The sequence below is a fragment of the Bos indicus x Bos taurus genome, chromosome 20 (genome assembly GCF_003369695.1).
Source record: "Bos indicus x Bos taurus breed Angus x Brahman F1 hybrid chromosome 20, Bos_hybrid_MaternalHap_v2.0, whole genome shotgun sequence".
NCBI lineage: Eukaryota > Metazoa > Chordata > Mammalia > Artiodactyla > Bovidae > Bos > Bos indicus x Bos taurus.
Genome location: NC_040095.1, coordinates 13,316,774 through 13,337,044, shown reverse-complemented (window position 1 = coordinate 13,337,044; position 20,271 = coordinate 13,316,774). Strand labels below are relative to the sequence as shown.

At 37.2% G+C, this 20,271-nt stretch overlaps 1 protein-coding gene across 5 annotated transcripts in view; it reads left to right on the top strand.

Annotated features, from left to right (window-relative positions):
* Positions 1–571: 571 nt before the first annotated feature.
* SREK1 (splicing regulatory glutamic acid and lysine rich protein 1) overlaps positions 572–20,271 on the top strand; it is a 44,940-nt gene continuing 25,240 nt past the window's right edge. The window contains exons 1-3 of one of the 5 annotated variants that reach the window (XM_027520437.1): positions 572–881; positions 11,265–11,398; positions 17,024–17,139. In XM_027520437.1, coding sequence (XP_027376238.1) covers positions 721–881; positions 11,265–11,398; positions 17,024–17,139 — 411 coding nt within the window. In that variant the 5' untranslated portion in view covers positions 572–720. The other 4 variants (XM_027520436.1, XM_027520438.1, XM_027520440.1 and 1 more) reach the window with 4 other exon arrangements.

Below are 20,271 nucleotides of genomic sequence, written 5' to 3'. Positions count from 1 at the left end.
AGTCTGTGTGGATCTTCTGTAACTGTCCTTAATGTGTTCGTGTCTGTCTGGTACTTAACACTCAAATATTAATACCTGCGGAATGAGCTAAAAAATGTTACAAACGACAACCGCATAGCCTTCATCATACTGCTTTAATTCCATCTAAATTTACATGTTTCGTAAAATTTTCTGAGTTTTTTTATGAATGGGACGCCGGTCAATTTGTTTTTTTATATAGGTGGGGAGGAGGAGCTGCGTGAATATAATACTGACACGTTATAGTTCAACCAAGTATTTAACTGCGATGCTCGAGAGTCATCCCTTCTTAACAGCTTTGCAGCAGCAGGCCTCTTGACTTCCCAGTCTTAGCTACTATAAAGACTGGAAAGAGGTGGTTCTCTTGTGTCTACAGGAGCACAAGAATTTGATGGAGTCGTAACCAGGGAAACCCTCAATCAAAATCTTGGCGGGGAGAAGTGCAGCAGGACCAACAGCCTTACACACCCGGGAGACCCAGGCTGCAGCCTCGCGAGATCCGCTGGGTTGCCAGGGCGACGCTTCCGGCTGGCGCGCGCAGCCCGGAGAGCAGGGGAGTTGTGAAATGGGCGGCTAGACCTGCCCGTTGCCGTGAATTCGCCAGCGGGAGCGCGCTCGCGGCCGCGCAATCTCCGCTTTCCCGGCTCCGTCGCTGACGCGTTGTAGACGTTGGGGAGGGAGGCAGCGGCAGCGCGGATCAGGATGAACAGCGCCGGCAGCTTCGGCTTGGGCTTAGGCTTCGGCCTCACCCCTACGGCGGTGATTCAGGTGACAAATCTGTCCTCTGCGGTGACGAGCGAGCAGATGCGGACGCTTTTTTCCTTCCTAGGAGAAATCGAGGAGCTACGGCTCTACCCGCCCGAGTAAGTGCTCGAGCTCGACTGGGGGAGGGGCGCGGGCCCGAGCGAGACCTCGGGAACCCAGGCGTGGGGGAGAGCGCGGACGGGGGCGCGCTGCCCCGTCACGTGACCACCGGGTTTCCCTTGGTGCCCATGTTTGATTGGGGCACCGCGGCCCCAGCCCCCGGCTTCTGTTTTCCTGGTTAGTCGACTTTCGGAGGTTAATCTTTGCACAGAATCCTTACAAAGGACTTAGAGGGGTTGCCTTTTCGTGCCTCCCGGCCAGTGGTCGTCGCCGAGTCCTCGAATTAAGTGCCGGGCTTCCCCCGTTTTTTTCCCTAACTTAAGATGGCCGCAGGTGGGCCCGGAATAGTCCTCATGGCAAGCGCCTGATGGGTTTTTTGCAATGGAAAATCGCGGAGACTGCGCCTGAGAAACTATCCGATTCTTAGGGCCTCAGTGTCGGGCCGTTGTTGCCTACGGCTGATGACAAATAGAATTAGGGTTATAGTTGTTCCTGGGCCTGTGTTCACAAATTTAGCATCTTCAGAGGTTAATCTAACCGAGCCCATCCATGTTGTTAAAGATTCATGTCTGTTCACCCTTTTGGCATCGGATTAAAATTTCCTCCTAGAAGGTCACACTGCCCTGAACCTTTCAGAAAAAACAGTAATCTGTGCAGGATTATTCCTGCTGTATACTTCTAGAAATCCAGATTTGGGATGGCATTCTCTGTTATCAGACACTTCCCAGGTAGTGTACTTTGAAGTAAGATTTCCCTTGTACGGTAGTATCAGCTCACAAAATTTGTAAGAGGTTTCAGGGTTGTTTATTTTCTTACGGGCATAAACTTTTAAAAACTAGTGTCCAGAATATGAAAATTTCTCAGTGTTTTGTTCATTTCATCAAAATCGTTTGAAGAAAGGGATAGTAGTTGCCTAAGATTTCTGTTATTAAAAAAATTGTGTTTGATTTTTGGGGGTATTTCATAGTGATGAATGTAGATCTATTTTCCTTTAGTTTTCTCTCTCTCTATACCGCATTGCTACTGCATAGATAGTGATAAAAGTTAGTGTTGGATTTTTAAATTTTACTTAAGTTTTTCTTCTCATTTTTGTTTCAAAGTATTTTCATGCATACAGAAATGCTGAGAGAATAACTCCCATGTTCCCTTCATCTGTATTTATAGTTAGCCACAGATTTCTGTCTCCCTCTCCCCACCTCTACATACACATCCCTTGACAATTCACTCCTCAACAATTAAATGTGAATCTCTTATGTATATGTCCTACTTTACCACAGTGCTGTTAATGTATCCAAGAAATACTTGACAATATATAACATCTAAATTTTTTCAGTTAGTGTGACGCCTTTTCTCCATTTTCTTTTTCTGATTTAGAAATAATCAGAGATCACTCTGTACGTTTGATTATTTTCTTTAATCTAGGACTAAAGAAATCTTTAATCTAGGATTACTCCCCCTCTGCCCCCTCACACCGGTTTTTTTCCCCAGTCATCTTTTTAAAAGTTTTTCATGACATTGATATTTTGTCTTGTAGTTTGTGTTGTAAAATGATTCATCTTGGTTATATAAATTGTTTCCACATGAATAGATTCAGTAATAACAGTTTTGCCAAAAATAGTTCATAAGTGGGTGCACATACATCTGTATTGACTCCTCATCACATATATAGCTTTGGTTAGCTTATATAACTTCTGAAAGTGCTTTAAGCTTTCTCTTCATTTAGACACTCAGAACATTTCTGAATAATTGAGAACTGTTTGGAGGGTTGCTGTATTCTGAACGAATTGGCATCAAATAGTAAAATATTTTGTACATAAACCTTTGTAAACTAACCTTGCTTTCAAGGTTGTGATAATGTGTCTTATGGGCAGAAGAAATACATCACAGAATATTCTTCATTGAGAACATAACACCACTCACATGGTTGAAAAATGCGTTTGGGTGGCAATATGCTGCCAGTTATCTGACATTTAGTAAAATGGGCTATTTTTTGAAATCAGATGTTAGTTGCTTGGAGTTTAAAAGTGTAAGAGAATAAAAAAGCTGGTTACTTAAACAGTGCATTGAAACAGAATTACTGTGTCACCAGCTGTAATGCATTTTGCAGAATTGTAGCATAAATGTAATACACCTAGGCCAGGCAAAATCTTTGACCAGTTATTCTATATTTGCAGTTCCCCTATTCCTGTTTTTCACAAGTATTAACATGCTTTTCTAGTGGTGTGTTTTCTGTTTGCACTGTAGTTAAGTTGTCATAAGCTGGTCCTTACATTCTGTTTGCAAATTTGGGCTGAAATGTATAAATATGCAATAGTAGTAGGTATTTTGAAGACAGAATTCTTTTTTCAGTGTTGTGGAAATGGTATTTTATGATTAATCTTTGAAAGCTGAGTAGAAATTGATTTGTTTTAAATTTGGAACTATATTTCTTTAATAGAATGTGAGAATAGTTTCTCATTTACATTTTAAGGATGCAATTGCTAATATGAAAATTCAGGTTTTAAATTAAATTTTCTTTTTTTGGCATGAGGCCGTAATTCAATTTCTGTTGAAACATTTAAGAATTGGAGTAGACATTCATTGTAAATATTAAAAATTGTTATTTGTGCTGCTAGATGACAAATATCCAGACTTTTTATTTTAGTACAATTTAGTACTGTTTAGTACAAATGAATCTCATACATCTTGAAAACCTATTTACAATGGTAATAAATTTTTGTCTTTTTTTCAGTAAGCTGTTTATAGAGGTATAATGTGTAGAAAAGTGCATGGGTAAGGGTATACAGCTTGATGAATGTTCACAAAGTGAACAGATCCAGCACGTGGATAGGATTCTCTGCGCCCTAGAAGTTCTCCTGTGCCCCCTCAGTGCACAATACCTATAGGGTAACCTAGTCTCATTTCTGCCATCAACCCCGTGTTGATTTTTTTTTTTTTGGCTTGTGGGTTTTCTTCACTTCTCTGGTCTTCAAAAGCATTGATAAAGTAAAAGCTGTCAAATAGCTAAAAGTATAACCTGTATCGGAGAAGGCAATGGCACCCCACTCCAGTGCTCTTGCTTGGAAAATCCCATGGACGGAGGAGCCTGGTAGGCTGCAATCCATGGGGTCGCTAAGAGTTGGACACGACTGAGCGACTTCCGTTTCACTTTTCACTTTCATACATTGGAGAAGGAAATGGCAACTGACTCCAGTGTTCTTGCCTGGAGAATCCCAGGGATGGGGAGCCTGGTGGGCTGCCGTCTATGGGGTCACACAGAGTTGGACACAACTGAAGTGACTTAGCATAGCATAGCATAGCATAACCTGTATAGTCACATTATGAAAAATTCAGACAATGGAACACTGCCAGTGACCCTAGGGCCCTGTCAAAGCCTTTTTCCATTTCCAAGTGTTTCCCTTCAGTCGTTTTTATATACATTTATCTTAATATGAATGAGTTGAGTGAAAGTCGCTCAGTCTTGTCCGACTCTTTGTGACCCCATGAACTATACAGTCCCAGTCCATGCAATTCTCCAGGCCAGAATACTGGAGTGGGTAGCCGTTCTCTTTGCCAGGGGATCTTCACAATCCAGGGATCAAACCCAGGTTTCCTGCATTGCAGGCGGATTCTTTACCAGATGAACCACCAGGGAAACCCAAGAAGACTGGAGTGGGTAGCCTATCCCTTCTCCAGCAGATCTTCCTGACCCAGGAATTGAACTGCGGTCTCTTGAATTGCAGGCGGATTCTTTACCAACTGAGCTATTGGGGAATCCCTTATCTTAATCTACTGTAGTCAAAAGAATATATACACTGTTCCTGTCAACTTTTTTTACTCAGTAAGCATTTTTCATATTGCTGTGTTTTATTTATTGTAATAATATTTAAAGTCTCAAGTGTGTATGTGTGTGTTTGAAATTCTGTCATTGGGTTTTAGCTAGAAGTATTTGAAAATGTGTATTTTTGATTGTCCGCTGTGATTGGAGGGCCTCTGGCATTTAGTGGGTGTCAGTAAATCATAAGGAAGTCTTATAGAAAGGACAATTGAGCCATCCATAGTATCACTGGAGACCTGTTGAGAAATTGTTAAGCTAAGCTAAGTCACTTCAGTCGTGTCCGACTCTGTGCGGCCCCGTAGACGGCAGCCCACCAGGCTCCCTCGTCCCTGGGATTCTCCAGGCAAGAACACTGGAGTGGGTTGCCATTTCCTTCTCCAATGCATGGAAGTGAAAAGTGAAAGTGAAGTCGCTCAGTCGTGTCTGGCTCTTAGCGACCCCATGGACTGCAGCCCACCAGGCTCCTCCATCATGGGATTTTCCAGGCAAGAGTAGTGGAGTGGGGTGCCATTGCCTTCTCCAAGAAATTGTTATGTATCAGTTAATATTTTCATACATAGAACTACATACTTTGTCCATGCTTTGCATTATATCTTTTTTGATAGATTCTCAGAGGATGTCTAGAAATATAATAAAGTGTTGGAAAATCATAGTGTTACCACATTGAGTATTTTTTTAAAGATTGTACAGTGCTGTCACCATGTTTAGTGGAAAATTAGATAACCAGTTATGTGTGTGCATGCTTAGTTGTGTCTGAATCTTTGCCATCCTGTGGACTGTTTCCCCACCTCTGTCTGTGAAATTTTCCAGGCAAGAATACTGGAATGTGTTGCCATTTCCTATTCCAGGGGCTATTCTTGACTCAGGGATTGAACCTGAGTCTCCTACGGCTCCTGCATTGGCAAGCAGATTTTTTTACCGCTGCGCCACCTGGGAAGCCCAGATAACCAGTTAGGATCCAAGAAATTTAACTGATGCTCAAAAAGTTGGTTCTGTGATTTGTGCATTAAACTCTCAGTGAAAAATTCTAATTTTTTTTTTTGAAAAGTAATTGTAGAAGGTTTTTATTTAAAAAAGTGATTTAACAAATGAGGTCAATATAAAATCTGCTATATTTGAGTACTGTTACTTTCTTTAGAGAAACATGTTTAGACCAATAACATATTTAACCCCTTTTAAAAATTAAAACTGTAGGTCAGGATTGCATTTGAAATGATAATCATATTTAATTTTTAAAAAAGTAAACCTTATTTAACAGCATAGATATACTAGAGAGAAAAATCTAAACATAAGATTTGGAAATCTGCTGCTGCTACTGCTGCTAAGTTGCTTCAGTCGTGTCTGACTCTCTGCGACCCCATAGACGGCAGCCCACCAGGTTCCGCTGTCCCTGGGATTCTCCAGATAAGAACACTGGAGTGGGGTGCCATTTCCTTCTCCAATGCATGAAAGTGAAGTCGCTCAGTCGTGTCTGACTCTTTTCGTGACCCCATGGACTGCAGCCCACCAGGCTCGTCTGTCCATGGGATTTTTCCAGGCAAGAGTACTGGAGTGGGGTGCCATTGCCTTCTCCGTTTGGAAATATATTCATTTATAAATATAAATACAAAGTTGTTTGCTGAGATATTTGTATTTAGGCCTGCCACTGTATCGTTTTTGGCTTCCCAGGTGGCTCAGTGGGTAAAGAATCTGCCTGCAATGCAGGTGACACAGAAGACTCAGGTTCGTTCTCTGGGGTTGGGAAGATCCGTGGAGGAGTGCATGGGAACCCACTCCAGTATTCTTGCTTGGAGAATCCCATGGACAGAGGAGGCTGGTGAGCTATGGTCCATAGGGTCACAGAGTCAGACATGACCCAGATGATTGAGCATGTACACACACTGGATCTTTTTAGCTTATAATATTCAAAATAAAGGAATGTTACTATTTCTGAAAAGCTTCTATGTTTACATTTTTATAAAGTAGATACTGTGTTGATTTTACTCTCCATTTAAGGAAGGTAATTGGAGATGGTGAAGAAAATTGCTTTTAGCACTAGGATCCATTCTTTTACGGTAATGCTGTTCAGAACAGACTGGCATCTTTTTACCAGGTTTTGGGCTTCTGAAATCTCCATAGCATATGGTTTATTAACCAGTCCCACATTTCTTACTCCTGTGGGTGTTTTAAATTTGAAATGATGTGTTTCAAGCGGGGTATTTGGGATTGTTTGCAGTTTACAACAGTGATGATTCAGATTTCCATTCTTTTACAGAAGGATCTGTCAATTTAGGAAATAGTTTCATTGGTAGCTTGTTAGTTTCTTCAAGTGCTAAAAGAGTTTATACTTGTTGCAATTGCTAGGGCCTTCATAGCTCCTTGTAATCATAGATTTGTTTTGGGGGGCGGGGGAGGGGGGGTGGCGCGCTGCCAAGGACAGAAGGTGTTACTAATCTAGCTCAGGAAGAGACATTGTTAAAAAGATGATTTCCCTAAGTAGTACAATACAGACTAGGCCTCCTGGAAACTGAGACTGGGAGCCAGGAAGGTATCAGCACCCAAGGCCACCATCTGCTTATTCCTGTCAGGATTTATTGTCAGCTTGGTTGTTTCTCTGTATCTACTCAGTTTCTCTGCAGACCTGTACTCACTCATCTGGCATCTGGCCCAAACCCTCACTCTACATGACTTTTCAGCCCAAGAGAAAGAATGTGATTGTTCAAGTTCATTTGGTCAGGCCTCCCGAATTATAGGTTTTGGGTTAGCTGGTGAAATGGGCCCTTGTGCCGTGTCACTAATCAGTTGTGTCTTAAAGCTTGCTAGGTCTGTTCGGGGTTTCACATAAGGGAACTGCTGAAAATATATAGGATGTCTTGGTAGCACATGTAAGAGGGTACTTAGTTACTTTGATTTTTTAAAATGACTTTCCAGAAGACTTTGAAACTTGAGCCTTGAAGAAAAGTAGAAGGGGAGTAAGAGCATATCATAGCCAAGTGAGACAGCAGGCTCAAAGGCGGCTCTGTTGGCACAGAATGTGTCCTGGGGACGGCAAGTGTTTTTATGCCTGGATTTTTAAAATGATGAGGCAAGAAAAGAAGGATGGCTCTGAGGAGATTGAAGCATGACATGAAGAAATTTAGGGTTTAGAAAGATTATTTTAATAGCTTTTGTGGAAGATTGTTAAATAAAGAGTTGCGATTGGAGGCAGTGTGATTGGTTAGTAATCCCAGTGAGAAATGATAAGGATTTGAATGAAGGCATTGATAATGAGAATATTGAAAGAATTTGTTGTTTTGTCCCTCAAATGTGTCTGACTCTTTGCAACCCCATGGACTGCAGCACGACAGGCTTCCCTGTCCTTGACTGTCTCCCAGAGTTTGCTCAGATTCATGTCTGTTGAGTCTGTGATTCCACCCAACCATCTCATCCTCTGTCGCCCCCCCTTTGCCTCCTGCCCTCTTATCTTTCCCAGTGTCAGGGTCTTTTCCAGTGAATTGGCTCTTCACATCAGGTGGCCAAAGGATTGGAACTTCAGCATCAGTCCTTCCAAAGAATATTCAGAGTTAATTTCTTTTAGGATTAACTGGTTTGATCTCCTTGCTGTCCAGAGGACTCTCAAGTGTCTTCTCCAGCACCACAGTTCGAAAGCATCAATTCTTCGGCGCTCAGCCTTCCTTGTGTTCCAACTCTCACATCCGTACACAACTGCTGGAAAAAAACCATAGTTTTGACTAGACGAATGTTTGTCGGCAAAGTGATGTCTCTACTTTTTGATATGCTGTCTAGGTTTGTCATAGCTTTTTTTCTAGGAAGCAGGTGTCTTAATTTCATGGCTGCAGTCACTGTCCACAGTTATTTTGGAGTCCAAGAAAATAGTCTGTCACTGTTTCCATTGTGTCCCCATGTATCTGCCAGAAAGTGATGGGACTGGAAGCCATGATCGTAGTTTTTGGAGTGTTGAGTTTTAAGAATTAATGTGACAAATATTTGGGAGGCCATTTTCATAGGATATGAAGACCAATTGGATGAAAAAGAAGGACGAAGGATCAAGGATGGAAACCCATAAATCTCAGTAGTTTAATAAAAACAAGATCATTTCTTATACTAAATTGATGGGGTTGGTGATGAAGCTGATGTATCAGCCACCCATCTCTTTGATGTTGCTGGTCACTGTGGCAGAGGGACAGAACGGAGCAGTGACCCTTAAAGCTCCTGAATAGGAATACATTTCAGTTCTGCTCATATTTAATTGACCAAATTGCACAGCCATACCTAACTTCAAGGAAAAAAAGAAATAGAATTTTATTATGTAGCCAGAAGGAAATTTGGAAATATTTGGTGAACAGTACTAATGATGGTCACATTAGTAACTCCCAGATTTCTGACTTAGGTGATGTGGTAGTATCCTTAACTGAGATATGAATTAGGACAAAGTGCTGGATTGGTATAGAGGAAGGTGATGAATTTAAGAATAAGTTCAGTGGTGGGCCCTGTGACCATCACCATGCAGTATTCCAGCAGGCACTAAGATATAGGAGTTTAGAGCTCTTAGAAAGGCCTGAATTAGTGATCTTGTAATACCCAGGTAAGTGAAGTCTGGACACAAGATGTATTTGTTGTTGCGGTTTAGTCGCTAAGTCACGTCTGACTCTTCTGTGACCTCATGGACTGTAGCCCAGCATGTTCCTCTGCCCATGGGATTTCACAGGCAAAAATACTGGAGTAGGTTGTCATTTCCTTCTCCAGGTATCTTCCCAACCCAGGGATGCAGCCCACATCTCCTGCTTTGGCAGGCAGGGCTTTTTCACTGCACCACGAGGGAAGCCCACAGATTGTTTATCATCTCATGACAAATACATACAGTGCTTCACTTATGTGTTGAGTAGGGGGAGGTTGAAAGGACTGGCTTGAAGCTTGAATTGGATGGCTTTAGGCAGGAAAGACGGAGAAGGCAATGGCACCCCACTCCAGTACTCTTGCCTGGCAAATCCCATGGATGGAGGAGCCTGGTAGGCTGCAGTCCATGGGGTCGCTAAGAGTCGGACACGACTGAGCGACTTCACTTTCACTTTTCACTTTCATGCATTGGAGAAGGAAATGGCAACCCACTCCAGTGTTCTTGCCTGGAGAATCCCAGGGACAGGGGAGTCTGGTGGGCTGCCGTCTCTGGGGTTGCACAGAGTCAGACACGACTGAAGCGACTTAAGCATTAGCAGCAGCAGCAGGCAGGAAAGAACTTAATTCAGTTGAGTGAAAAAGAGGTAGAGTTTTATTTTTATTTTAGCTTCTTTAATTAGCCTGATTAAGTTATGTTAGTAATAATATATCAACATATAGTTTCAAGTTCTAAATGCAGATATATTTTATCTTAGTGTTTGGTTAATATCATAACTACATTTAGCCATTATCAAAGTGGATTTTTTGCTATGTTTAAGTTTTTAATTTTAAGAAGCAATGGATATTTATGAAATTACAAATAGTACATTAAAGTGGCTTTAAAGTTCTTGATTAACTGAATGATTAAGGTTACATGAGATTTGGAATTGGGTAATTAGACTTTAAATCTCATCTTTGCCTTTTACTAGGTCTAGATTGTGGTCACCTTCCTTGACCTGTTTTGTCAACTAAAGTAAATTACAATTATTGCCTAAGTCATATTTGGTATTTTTCAAATGATCTTACTTTTTTAGTGTGACAGATTGAATGTTTTCAAGGATTGTACATTTATATATACATGTATATATAGGTTGTGCCTTTTTTCACTTGCTGAAGACAATTACAGATTTTAGTTGAACACAGTTACGGGTAGGTTGAGAAAATGATTCTTTATGAGGATATAGTGTATTTTGAACTCTAACATGATGGATTCATATTATGGAAAAATTGCTTTCATCTGTGCTGTGTCTGGCTTCTTTTTAATGTAGTCTTGCCCAGATTAAATCTAGTAGGACTTGTAAGAATCTATTCTCTTTTACCTATAAAATATATAAATTTTGTTTGTAAAACTGTTTGTCTGGGAAACCACAGTGCTGCCTAATCTGAAGTAGTCTGGTATATGCAAAATAATTTTAATTCCAGGTTTTCTGATTGTTTTTAGATGTTTGTGAAGTTTTTAGTGATTTTAAATGTCAGGAATCATGTTAGGGAGGATTGGAAGTAGTTACAAAATTTGAAGTCTTGAGAGTTGGGGCTTTTTTTATGAAAGAGATTTTGCTGATTGATGCACCAGTTAAACATCCTTGGGTTAAGTCAGCTATTTTCACATTTCACTAAAGTTAAGAATGTGTTAAGTTTCAGATTTTTAACAAACAGGGCTGTAGGCCTGTCTAGATTTCTCTTTAGTCTTTGCAGCAAATCACCATCAAAAGACTTAAGTTCTGGTATTTCATGTCTTAGCAACAAAAATTCCTGTGTTGATTATGTAAAGATCTAAAAGACTACGTTCTGGAATTTCATGCCTTAGCAGCAGAAATTCCTGTCTTGATTGTGTAAGATTATGTAAAGATCTAAAAAATAAATGGTAAATGAAAATGAAAAAGCCAGCCTAATGTTTATTAGTCCAATTGTTTTTCTTTTTATCTTGCAGCAACGCACCTCTTGCTTTTTCTTCCAAAGTATGTTATGTTAAGTTTCGTGATCCATCAAGTGTTGGTGTGGCCCAGCATCTAACTAACACGGTTTTTATTGACAGAGCTCTGATAGTTGTTCCTTGTGCAGAAGGTTGGTATCGCATATGATTCTGTAAGTTACTTTAATCTCTGTCCTGTCCATTACTGCCACTGGCTTTCCTAGAAATTGGCAAGTGGATATGGCATGTGTGTGTAAGAATGAAATTGGGAGATGGAAAGGATTTTACCTAATAATAAAATATATTAAAATGGTTACTTTATTATGTATATTTGAGATATTATAGCTAGACATTAAAATTTTTTAAATTGCTTGCCTTCTTTGGTTTACTTTGCTTTGTTGTATTTGCAAGTTTAAAGCAAGCTTTCTGAAATTAAATTGGTAGAGGAAATTATTTAAAATGTGTAAATAAGTGATCCTTTGCCCTTGTGTATACAATATTAATGAAATTTTATAAATAAAACAGTGTACACATTTTGCTAAGTGGGGGTTAGGTGGTAATTATGTTAAAGAAAAATATTCATATTTTAAGGTTTACAGTATCTTCTTAAGGTAATTTACCTTTTTAATGAAACCATTATTTCTTATTCACTGTAATTGTTTGCTGTGCAACTGAAATTTATTTTACTGACCTCTTTTGCTGGTGGGTTGGGGGAGTGGAGGTAGGGTTGGGGGTGGTGATGGCAATTAAAGAAAAACAATGGAAAATAATTTTCCAAAGCATCCATCAAGGAAATAGTTGTTTGAAGGGGTAACAAGGCCAAAGGCCTTACAGTAATTCATTAATTTATGACAACCTGCTTTAAGAGCTAATTATTATTAATGCTTATTTTTTTTAGTAACTTAGTTTACAGAGCCACTAACATATAATAGGCTGTGCTGAATTTGAAAGTTCTAGTGTGTAATTAACTTTTATTCAGAGCACTGATTGTAGCATATGTACATGGATTTTATAATTGGTTATTATAATTTAAATGTCTTTAAAATATATTTTCACTGGTGGCTTGTGGTAACTGTTTTACAACATAAAATTTTTACCTGAAACAGTCTAATGAGTTTTCATATGTAATGTTTTAAAACCATTTTTAGAAACCAGGCTACCATTAAAGTAGTGTATAGTAAACAGTTTGCTGCCCTTTCAGGTGTTTTTGCATATTCCAGAATGCCTGTTCTGGGATGTCAAAAACAGTACAGTCAGATACAGTGATGTTATTTTTGACGTCCCAGAACAGGACCTTCTGGAGTTTTTCAGATAAATTTCAAAGTGTTTTTCCCATGCCTGGGTATTAGAGTGGGGTAGGGAGAATAAAAATGAACTGAAGTTAATTATTTGCTTAAATCTATTCTTATCTACTAATCTGTAAGCGTACAACGATCCTACAATTGGAGAACAAGGTGAGAAAAGAGCTGGTAATGGTTTAGTTTGCACACCAAGTTCATACCAATTTCATACCAAGTAACTGCATGGGAAAAAAATAAGTAGAAGGTTTATTAATAGGAATATTAATTGTATCAAAAAATTATGCCACCAGCAGCACAGATCTTGTGTGATTTTTAGCTTATTATTGAACTGGAAGGAAGAATTTTGTTAGTGTGGCTCTGCTGGAACCTTGCTGTATTCCCATAGGATTTTTCAAATATTTGAAAAGTGACCATTGTTTGTTATAAATGTTCAAGATTATGGGCATATAGAGGTTCCTTTTTTTATCTGTTTTACTTGATAGAATTAACTGCATATTTATTGTAATGACTCGAATATTTTTAGTATTAACATTTTGAGACAAAATTTCGCTATTTTTGAACATGAAAATTCATGTTTTTATTCCAGTTTAGTTGTATTTTAGAACACGAACCTATAAAATAATTGATACTGGAAAAACATTCAGATACACATTTTTCATTGAACTAGTACAACAGAGATGAATTCATAGAACCTGAAGAATGTCACAGTGAGCTACTGAAAGATCTGATTATGCACTGCAAGCAAAGTAATAATGTATTGTATTAAAGATAGGGAAGTAAATTAGAAGTAAATCAAAGGAAAGAGTTCCAGTGGAGTAAGTTCTGTAAGAGCAGCTGTACTGCTGCTCCGTAAGCAGTCTTCTATTTACTTCACTGATTGTATTCTTTCCTTGATGGTATAGAAACAGCATTATGAAAGAAGTGAAAGAACCATAGCAAAAAGTTGTAAGACTTTTTTTTCAGTTTCTTTCAATTTGCTGTTTTTTTGTTTGTTTTTAATTCAGACTGTAGTATTGTGAGAAGATCCTAAGCTGTTTAAGGTTGGATGTGTAATAGTTTCACACATATTAAGCGTTAGCTATTGTTAATAAAACATGCCACTTCAAAATAAAATGTTTTACTTTCATTATACTTGTCCAGGTATGACCTCTTTTTGTTGTTGCGTGCATCTCAGATTTCTTTTTATAAATGTTAACACTTAGAAAAGATAAGGTCAAAGATAGGGTGTCAACCTAATCATCAGTCATAAGTTTATGTCCACATTTTCTGGTAGATGGATTTTGACTATTAATTTGGTTTTGTATGTTTTCTCTATGTGATATTTGTGCATTATTAGATGACTAGACTGGCCAAGGCAGACCTGTTACACTTGCCTGAGTTAGGCATTGTTTGCCATGCCACTAAACCTGCCGTCAAGTGAAACCTTCATTGGGGAAATGAGATCGGAGTCTGAACCGCAGAAGATGGACGCCCTGTCTCTGTTTTTTATTGTTTTACTTTAATTTCATTTCTTTTTCTTTATTTTGTCCCTTTTTTTTGTTTTGTTTTGTTTTGTTTTGTTAAATCTCTTTCACTTTAACTTGTGAGCTGGTTTTCCAGTTCTTTGTAAATGGTATTCCATTAAGAGTTCATAACATTGCATTGCAAATTATATTGGGAGATGATTAGTAGAACTCATCCTCAACATAAAATAAGTTTTCACAGTAAATTAGTATACAGTTTCATGAAGCTCAGTGCTAGTTTCAATTGGTGTTTATAAACTGATCGGGTACATTTTGTTCCCGAAACACTAAAACAGTGGTGAGATTCTTATTTAGGAGCATGTTTTTGATCTCAGTGTAACATTTTTGCAGTTTTCTGCCAAGTCTGCAACTCTCATAAAGACCAACTAATAACTTTGAATTTTCGTCCTTCTCCCTTGGAATTTTAGGCATACACAATCATCAAGGAAAATAAGTAAATTTCTTATAACATTCTGAGGGTAGAGAACAAGAAGAGACTTTTCACTTTTATGATAGTTATTTATTGTAGAAAATAGCATTGATTTAAAAACAAAACACTTTTAGTTGCCTATGTGGGGAATGAATACTTGAGAAACTGTTGAATATTTACTTGCGTGTGTATTTCTTTGCTTGAATCTTTGGTTGAAAAATGTTCAGAGATAACTTGTTTCTAAGTAGATTCTGAGATTAGGATGCATGAGAGACACTCACTGTTTTCCTCTCAGTTGTCTTTGATGAGTACAGTTTGGGAAAAATGCTAAGTACTTAATTTGCTTTATGCTTTTATACATTCTGATAATATTTGGAGGATAAATTTGGTAGAATTTTCTTGGAAATTAAGCAATGGGATTTTTAGATTATCTTTAATTGTAATAAGAATAATAAATATTGTGCTTTTAGTTAGACTTAATACTTAAAATAGTTCATTATGTTGTGAGAGGCAGTGAAAGTCAGATATCCTACTGACAACTTTTTAAGCCAAAAGCGAATGACTTTAAGTAATCAACTTTTGGCCTAGGTTAAATACCCTTTTTGTTGGTATAGTCTTCCTGCACTGTTTTGTGTGTATAGTTTTGCTTATTTAATCAACAGGTAATCTTAAATTGAGACATTACTAAATTGGAATTTTTTTAGGTACATGAATTAGGGTAGTAGAGCATAGGATTTGTACCTTAGGACCTCAGTTGATTTATCAAGATGTGTTCAGGTTTTACAAATATTTAAAAAAGAAAGAATACTTATTTTCACAAGATAAAACAGGTTTGATACCAATGTAAATAGTATAGTATATATGTGAATATACAGATACATGTCTTAATGCTAGTAACTAATAAATACAAAATAAATTATTATTTGATGTCTTCAAGTAAGATCCTCCCACCTTTTAATCTTTATGCATGTTAAAATCTGTGCTTATGCAGTATTTACTGAAATAATAAAATGACTTTGTTTTTGAAATTAGTAAATTAAGGTTATATAGACTTAGAATAAATAGACATTTGCTAAAGCTAAGAAAGTGTAATTTTTCTATTCCTGTGAATAAGGTATAACCACTATTTAAAGCAAATTTTAAAATTCACCTTGAATTCCATCCACATTTAGAAGTGCATTCAATAAGTTTTTTTAGAGATTTATCCCTGCACATCTGGTTGTATTAAGTAGAATTTTACCACTGAAACCCAGCATTGTGCTTTCTTGAAAATTTACTCCATATGCTAGTTGCAATTTGATGTGACTTTGTACAGTGTTTTAAATTACTTTGAAGAATTCATAATAGAAATGTTTGGTCAAATAACATAATTATATATGAGTAGTTCTTCTGAAATTGCTATGTATAGTCAATTTTTCTTAGAAGTTTTCTTTTTCAAAGAGTTAAGAGAAAGCAGAAAAAAATGTGTGAAAGTCATAGTCTTTATCAAAACTGATTGATTAGAATTCAGTAATTAAATGTGGCAAATTGATGGACTTAATTCAGAGTAAATTTTCATTTTTTTACTTGTAGGGATTTCTTCTTAGTGTCTAGGATTATTTTAATGTTACTGTTATTATTATTAGGCACTTAAGCTGCTTAAGGAAGACATTTAGGCATTAACCACCCCTCTTCAGATAAGTATACATAAATTGGTTGTAAAAGTCAGTAATTTAAGAAGTTTCCTGAGACTCAGGAAAGTTTTTTTAGTTATTTTCAAAAATGATAGTTTCCCAAGACATATATATTCTTTGGAACTGGATTCTTTTGGTCATCTCTGACATTGTTGGTGAGATGCCTTGTTAACTGAATGGGTGTAGGCTTCCTTTTCAATTGAAGCTGGTTACATGCAGTAGCTTTTGTTTTTTTCTGTCTACTTGAAATTAAATGGAATCTATTGGAAGATTATCAAAATTGTTTGCATCCCAAGTAGGTAGTTTAAATTAACAGGATAGGGACACTCGGGAATAAATTTCAATTCGCACATATTTGTTTTTTTCTTTTTCTTTTTTTTGACTAATTTGGTTATTTGCCATTTCTGGGGATTAAACTTTAAAAAATGTTCTTCTTTTCTGTATCTGATGTTCTGTGTGCTATTAGTGATGCAGCCAACACGAACGGTTGTCATGTGTAACACAACTTTCGATCACCGCGAAAACACCGTCCTGGAAAAGCGTCCATGCTTGATATCGTTTGGTTCATGAACATTAAGTTTCCAGTACAGGTGACCCATAGCTCAAAGTGTTAAATAATTGTCTACATTATTCAGTTTTTAAAATAATATTCCATTAATGAGATTGTTAGTCTTTGAAATTTTGCTCACTTTTATTTTTCCTAGTAGAGCAGGGTAAAAGGAAAGACTTAAGTTCTTATTTATTTCTTTATATGGATCTGATAGATTCATTTATTATTATTATTTTTTAAGTGCAAGGGTAATTGTAAAATCATAGTGTAAAGTTGTGTGGTGTTTCTGCTTTCTGTAATGTTTGGAACTTGCCTCTGCAGGTAAAATCCCAGAGGAAGCTAAAGCCCTCTCTTTATTGGCTCCTGCTCCAACCATGACGAGTCTGATGCCTGGTGCAGGCTTGCTTCCCATACCGACTCCAAATCCCTTAACTACAGTGAGTATGAGATGAGACACCCTCTTTTAAAAGGGGTAAACATTTAACTGTGTAATCGGCTAAGTAAAGAGCTTAGAAAATTCTTTTTTTTTTGTAAAGAGCTTAGAAAACTATTTCTATTTTATTTTTATTAATTTATTTTTTGGTTGCGTCACCCAGCACGTGGCGTCTTAGTTCCCCAACCAGGGGCTGAACCTGCACTCCCTGCATTGGGAGCGCAGAGTCTTAGCCACTGGACCACCAGGCAAGTCACTGTTTCTTTTTTATTTTTATTTATTTATGTATTTATTTATTTTTAATTTTTTTAAATTTCTTTTTTAAATACAGTTTTTTTAATGGAGAGGATTTGATTGAAATGTCTGCCTAATTTTTTCCTCGTCACTGACCTGAAATGCCTTTTGGAATTGTTTATGAAGTAATTGGGGATTCATTTAAATTTGAGAACTGAAGTTTATTCTTCATTAGTACATCAGTTACTGAAACCCAGCATTGTAGATAGCATGAGGAATTGGAGAGTCTAGGTACCTGTATTTCCCAGTTCAGGAGGACTAAATTCATTTGAAAAATATGAAATAATTTACTACCTTGATAATGGAAAAAAAACATCTCAGAGAAGCTTTTGTCTGATACTGAGAAAATGTAACATGGTAAAAATAGTTTCTCGTTAACTAAGTATAATTTAATGCTTCCTCTGTGATTTCCAAGTGGTGTTAAAAAAAAGACGTGCTGTTACTGAGTTCTTGGTATATATAAAAGATTCTGGCCATTTTAAAAGAAGAGTCATTTTTCTGCAAAAATAAACCCAAGACAAAATGCAAAACTCACTTTAATTGAAAGTTGTGTTTAGCTTTGTGGTACTGGGTTATTAAGGAGTGAATCAGTAAACTTTATGATTATAGTTACTTAATTTATCCAAGTTTTAGAAGTGATTTTTGAAACTTGGAAGTGCAAGATTTTAGGATTTTTACATGCCATTGTTCTACTGGAGACCTGTGTTATGATCCATGGAGGGAAAGTGCCTTTTATTTTAACATCTGATCATTTGAATTGGACTTTTTAGAAATTTGAGTTTGGGTATGTTTTGGCATTTTTAAGATTAATTCCTGAATTACTGTCTTTTTCCCCCCCTCCTCAGAAAATACTGTCTTGCTATTTTGAATATTTTTAGGTTTATTTATCAACAGTATAACGTCTTTATTATTTAATTTGTTGCTTTGATGAGAAATGATTCCTTTTAATTCAGCTGTAGATATCTATTATTATATAACTTCATGAAGTTATAAAACACGGGAAAGGTGGCCCATTGTGATTTGGCTCCTGGCTACTTCTCGGGCCTTTTTTCCCTACTTGTTTCCCCTCTGCTTCAGTCATACTGACCTTGTCTTTGGATATACCAAATATATTTCTGCCTTGGAATATTTATTTATTCTCTGCCTAGAACATTTCTAGACATTAAAAAGATTCACTCTTTGATAAGAGTGAATGAAACCTTTCATAAGGTTTCTACTTAATAGGGAGATTAAGATTAAGTTTATGTAATCTTCAGGGAGGTTGAGGTTTTATATTGGGTTTTATATTCAGAAGGCAGAAGTTTTATATTGGGAGTCCAGATCATCTTTATCCTCTCAAAGACTGAAAGGGCACTCTTTTAAGTATTGGGTTGACCAAATAGTTTGTGTGGGTTTTTTATAACATCTTACAGAAAAACCTGAACAAACTTTTTGGCTAACCCAATATTTAGGTTGTTTGGACCAGGGCCAGAATAGAGACTAATCTAAAGAAGGGTAGTTGTATTGTTACAGAGCAGCCATATCCAGTAGATCTTTCTGCTATGATGGAGATGTCTGAATCTCTACTATGTAGTATAGAAACCATTAGCAGCGTGTGGCTATTGAGCACTTGAAATTTGGTGTGACTGAGGCACTGAATTCTAATTAAAATTCAGATAGCTCTGTGTAATCGATGGTTACCATGTCAAATGGCACAAGTGTTGAAGAATGGTAAGGTGCAAAGAAGACAGAGACAAAAAAAGTTTTCTGAAGAAAAAAAGACTGAATGGTCTTTACATTTGAGAAACAAAGGGCTTGAGTTAGATGATTTGGAAAATCCCACTCCAGATCTATAATTATACGTCCCAGTGGAGAAGGAATACCTGGAAAAGTCTGTTTTAAATCCATGCAGAACTAACAAGACTCATACTTGTGATTTAGCTTAGTTTATATAATAATTCTCTTGCACAGTAGGAAAAAATTGAAGGTGGGACCCTCAATCATCTGAATGTTAGACTATCAGAGATGAGATAGGAGAAAAAGGAGTGTCATTAGAGGCAACATGTGGAGAGAGGCTAGATCATTCATGCATTTTGAACTAAAGATATTTTCTACAATGTTATGATAATTGGAAATGATGATAGCAACAAATCTAAGGTCTGTTAGCAGCAAGATACCACAGATTATGTTAATAAAAACTATGAAGGAAAAAACAGTGATGCAGTAGAGAGGAAATGTGGCTCTCCATAAGGTCAGGGAAAACTTGGAGAGGATGACTGACCTGATGGTTGAAGAGTTCAGCCAGCAGAAACTCGGGGAAGAGCTTTTTAGGGTAGATGGAATGCCAGGTAAAAAGCCCTGAGTGAGAAAAACTTGTGTGTTCAAGGTACAGAATGGTTTGGTGGCAGGGTAGGGGTTTAAGGAGGTAGGGTAGTAGTTGTTTTGAGATTAGAGGGGCAGGTAAGGGCACTGCTTATGTAAGGCTCTTTAGGCCACAGAAGGAAGTTTGAATTTTATTCTAAAGGGTTTTAAGCAGAGATAAAACTTGATTTGATGTTTTAAAAAGATCACACATGGGTTGCTACGACAAGCATAAGTGATACTGATTTCATAAACTAGTAGTTTTGCCTTTAGAAAGCATTGTTAAAATTTTAGTAGTTTTGCAACAGTATAACACTATATAGTTGGTTAACTTAATTGACTTAAATTGCACAGGTGAAAATGAAAGTAGCGTGTTTTTGTTTCTTAAAAAGTCTTCTCATGATTCTGTAGAATGTTTCATTTTCAGATTCTCAGATCTATCTTTTTAAGTTTAAATTCACACTAAAGTATGTTTCTTAATGTTTAAACTAAAAACTACTGC